This window comes from Terrapene carolina, unplaced genomic scaffold (genome assembly GCF_002925995.2).
Source record: "Terrapene carolina triunguis isolate 2854851 unplaced genomic scaffold, T_m_triunguis-2.0 Scaffold14283, whole genome shotgun sequence".
Classification (NCBI taxonomy): Eukaryota; Metazoa; Chordata; order Testudines; family Emydidae; genus Terrapene; species Terrapene triunguis.
In genome coordinates, this window is record NW_020678634.1 from 518 (window position 1) to 4,816 (window position 4,299).

At 53.7% G+C, this 4,299-nt stretch overlaps 1 protein-coding gene across 1 annotated transcript; it reads left to right on the forward strand.

Annotated features, from left to right (window-relative positions):
• Positions 1-3,788: 3,788 nt before the first annotated feature.
• On the forward strand, positions 3,789-4,280 carry LOC113408430 (carnosine synthase 1-like; the record flags this gene model as incomplete). Its single annotated transcript, XM_026661673.1, has 1 exon — positions 3,789-4,280. A coding segment is annotated over one exon (492 nt), but the record flags the coding sequence as incomplete, so codon positions are not given.
• Positions 4,281-4,299: the final 19 nt, after the last annotated feature.

Sequence of the window (4,299 nt, forward strand, 5' to 3'; positions counted from 1 at the left end):
TCTTTGCTCCCTGGGGAGAATCCAGCTGCTTGACACACGCTGTCCAGGGAGTCCCTCTCATGGCCCTGCAGCGCAGCCACCTTTGGGGTGTGGCAGTTGTTGAGCCACCCCACAGCAGGACAAGAGCCGCAGGGGAAGCCTAGAATGCAATGAAGAGAGTTTGACTCCTCCGTGCTGGGCCAGGTGGCATGTCGGAGTGCCACAAGTGGTTAAAGATCTTGGTTTGTGTCTCTTATTTAAGGTGGCACCAGCACCAGGAGTACAGTGCCCCCTAGTGGGAGTTAGTGCTGAGTACAAGGGGAGAGTGCCCCCCACTCTCTTCTACCACTTCTGTAATAGACAGCACCCCACCTAAAAAAATTACTCCGGGATGGTGAAGAGATTTGCTGTAAAAGGAATCTGGATTTGATCTGGGAGTTTGCAAATAACAGGTGTCTCAAGAAGGGAGATGTGGGTGTAACTTTAGCGTCCTCGTGGCAAGATGGAGTCTGCTCTGCAGGCAGCTCTGGCCAAGAGATGGCGCGCGCAGGAATGCAGCAGGAGAAATCCCTTCCACCCCAGGGGCACCTGTTCCAAACCCCCCAGAGTGAACACCCCCCCCCCCCAGGAAAAGTACAGTGGATATAACAAGGGAAATATTTATTTACAGAGGGATGAGAGGAGAAAAACAACAAGGGGAAATATAGGGGGAGCAGTAGAACAGGGCTGCCTCCAAGCCAAGGCCCCACAGGCCCAGTGGCAGCACAGTCTGGAAGGGCAGACACTGAGCAATGTGGCTGTCTGCACACAGAGTTTAGGAGTCCTGAGCAAAGTTCCAGTCCAATGGTGAGTCTTGGGTGCTCCTGGTCGTCTTCGGCGCCAGTGAACTTTCCCCCAACAAACCCCTCCGGTGCCCTCTTCTGCCGCTCTCTGCAAAGCCACACAGAGCGACCACCTCCCCACTTAACTATCTAGCAACCTCCCTCCTTGTTCCCAATGCAGAGTCACAAGCCCCAGTAGTCACAGCCCCATGCACCTCAGGGCAGCCGTGATACTGGGTCCAGCTCCGGCCTGTCCTTCTCGGGCAATTCCTCCCTAGCACAGTGCTCCTCCTGGCTCCTGTCCTGGGGTGTCCCGGATCGGCCCTGTCCGTCCCAGGCCTCGGGCAGGTTCTCTGCTGCTTCACTTTTCCAGGGCCTGCAGCCTACCTCCCCCTCTCCCTGGAGCTCCAGCGCTGCCCCCTGGAGTTTCCCTCCTTTTTTCTTACTCTCCACTTCCACCTTAGGAAAAAAATTTAAAGGGCCATGCTCTCTAAACCCCAAAGGGGTTACATGGGGAAAAGATCAGGAACGCCGTAGGGGAGGAAGAGAGTGGGAGGTCACAGAATCAATGAACCATAGGGTGAGAAGGGACTGCCAGGGTCATCTGGTCTAACCCTCTGCCAAGATGCAGGATTTGTTGTATCTAAACTATCCAAGACAGATGGCTATCCAGCTTCTTTTTGAAAACCTCCAATGAAGGAGCTTCCCTAGCCTAGGGAAAGGATGGTTACTGCACTGGACTGAAGTTATCACTAGGAAAGGTCAGTATTTTTTTCCCTAGCTACCGAATGAAAGAGAGTCTGGGGTGTCTCAGATCCCAGGCACAGTACAGAGCCGACAGCAGAGAGGGAGGGACTGTTTCCAGCCCTACTGCTGCATCTCACTACCCAACAATTGACGATAGTGTCACTTTAGTGTTTGGAACCTGGGGAGGTGGGGGCAAGGCTGCCTAGTACCCCTTTGCTGTTTGGGGCAGTGGATGTTACACCTTTAGGCTCTGGATCTTTCGGGGTGGCCAAGTTCCACGGATTTATCAGAGTGGCAGATGGGTTGATTGAAGATTGAACCTAAATGCAAAGTAGCTTGTAACCAGGGCCCTCTCGCTGGGCTACTTTGGCTAGCTGGTGATCACTGTGCTTTCTGGTTGGTGGCGCTATTGTAATCAAAGTGAGGAACATAACTGACTGGCTGTATGTTCCCCTCCCCAAAGAGGGAACCTGGGAGGGCTGAGCAGTGGGCGTCCCTGGGAGGTAGCCAGCAGGCCCAGCAGAGCTATGGGAACAAGAGGAAGTGGGCGTGCTGGTCACTCATTTGAGGGGTTCGAGGTTTGGCACTTGCCCTGTAGGTCAGTGCAGAAGTGACGGGCAGTCTGGAGAATGGTGGTATGGTGCCAAGTTGGCAGAGTGTCTTTCAGCTCCAGGCCTGGCACGGACTGAGCCGACAGTTAGCAGGAACAGTAGAAGCACAGAGAGATTTCTTGCCTTGCCCAGCAGTTGAATTAAAAAGCCAGAAGAAACCCCTTTACTCTTTTCCTTTGGCTCCATTGGTTCCATTGGCCAGGTTATGATCACTGTCGGCTTGAAATAGGGTTTTCGCTACTCAAGTCAAACTGGAAAATGGCTGCTCCCTACAGCCCCCCAGTCAGAAACAAACAGCCAGAAACATTTTGCTGCTCTGGACAACCACCTGTTCTGTCTGTATAGCAAAGTTCAGAGCTGGCCTGGTTCCCTATTTGGTAATAAGAACCCAACAACCTCTCCTTATTGGTGTTCCAACATTTCTGAAGCCCTTGATAGCATATGAGCCAGGCCCCTCTGGATTATTCCTGAGCTGGTGACTATTCCACATGTGAATCTTCAAAATTTGCAGGTGCTGCCATTTGCCAGTGCAAAAACCCATGACTGGCGAGAGCAAAACCTAAGGAGCTTTGCATGTCTAGCTGCTTGATTTATGCATGCAAATGTTTATGTGCATGTGCATCTGCATGAAGATCTGCCCCAGATTTAGCAGAAGACTCTGCCAAATGTGGGGTATCAGTCAGATTATTTGGAAATTTTTAGTGGAACTGAATTTTCCAAGTATATTTGATGATGATTTAGTGAGGGGACAGATACTGAGGGGTGCAGAGTGCTTGCAGTTTCCACAGCACTTCTCAGGGTTTGACTCTAAAAATGGGCCAAAACGTTGGGGAAGTTTTGATACAGGTCCAGAACTGTCCGTTGTGAGCTGTGCGTGTATCTGCAATGGGCTGAGCTAGAACAAGTATGGCTTCCCATCCTAAACCTTGAGGAGGTTTGAACTTGGATCTGGTTCTGGATACAAACTGTTCGACTTGAGCCTGTCTCTAATTGTAACTGTATTGACAGCGATGAGTGAAATTCAGACTGTCTGGGGCTCGGTTAGATAAGCAGCCAAAAGCTTGAATATCGATCAGAAGCTTATTCAAACCTAGCAAGATTTCTTTCATTCTTCCCTCTTGTGTGTTGAGAGGCTGAAGAAGTGGGGGTGACTGGAGGGAACTGGCAGAGGAGATGTTACTCTACAGTATAACGCCCCCTAGTTCTGCACTGGGGCATAGACTGCAAAGGCAGAGCGCCCCCTATTGAGCACCCTCCCTGCTTCCTGCAGCATAGTGCCCCATAATACTATGCTGGGGTGCTGGAGCATTGGGGCAGCAGTGAGTGCATGGGGAGAGCACCCCCTACTGAGCTCCCAAGTACAAAACAGGCCGGCACTTCCTACCTTGTGAGGTGTAGGGAGAGGAGAGGAAATCCCAGTAGAGGAAAGTCAGTTAATTGCTGTATAAATAGCAGCTCTCTGGCTTTCTGATTGGCTGCTGGTGATGTAATGGTAACAGACTGTCCTCCTCTCTGCCCCCTCCTCCTTGCTGTCCCCCCTCCTTCACCCCGGACCTCCCCCTTCCACATTTCTCTGAATCCCCTTTTCCTTCCCCATCTCTCCACATCTCCTCTCCCCCCCCTCCCCCAGGTAACATGCTGCTGTGCCTGTCGCCCAGCTGGCTGGCCAAGGTGCCCTCTGAGCAGCACCCTGGCGAGTCGTCCTTGCTGGTCTCCAAGGCTGTCTCCTTCGAGCTGGGTGGGCGCACGTGCCTGGACGAGTTCTCGCCCCCGCGCTGCGTCACCTACTTCATGGGCTCCTTCGGGCCATGCAAGGAGCACGGGCAGTCAGCGAGGGAGCTGGCGCGCAACCTGGATTGCCCCACGGGAGGTTCGGGGGAGCTGGCCCGCCTGCTGGAGGACAAGCTGCTGACGCGCCAGCTGCTGGACCAGCGGGCCCAGGTGGGGGTACCGCTCACGCTGGCCTTCACCTTCAAGCGGCTGCGCCCACTGCGGGACGTCACCACTGAGCGCTCCGTCTGCATGGTGGAGCTCCGTCTGCATGGTGGAGGGCCAGGAGAACCTCATCCAGGAGGAGATCAAAGCCTTCCTGCAGGGCAGCGCCATGGAGCCCTACAGCCAGGTGAGCCTGCCGGGGTGGG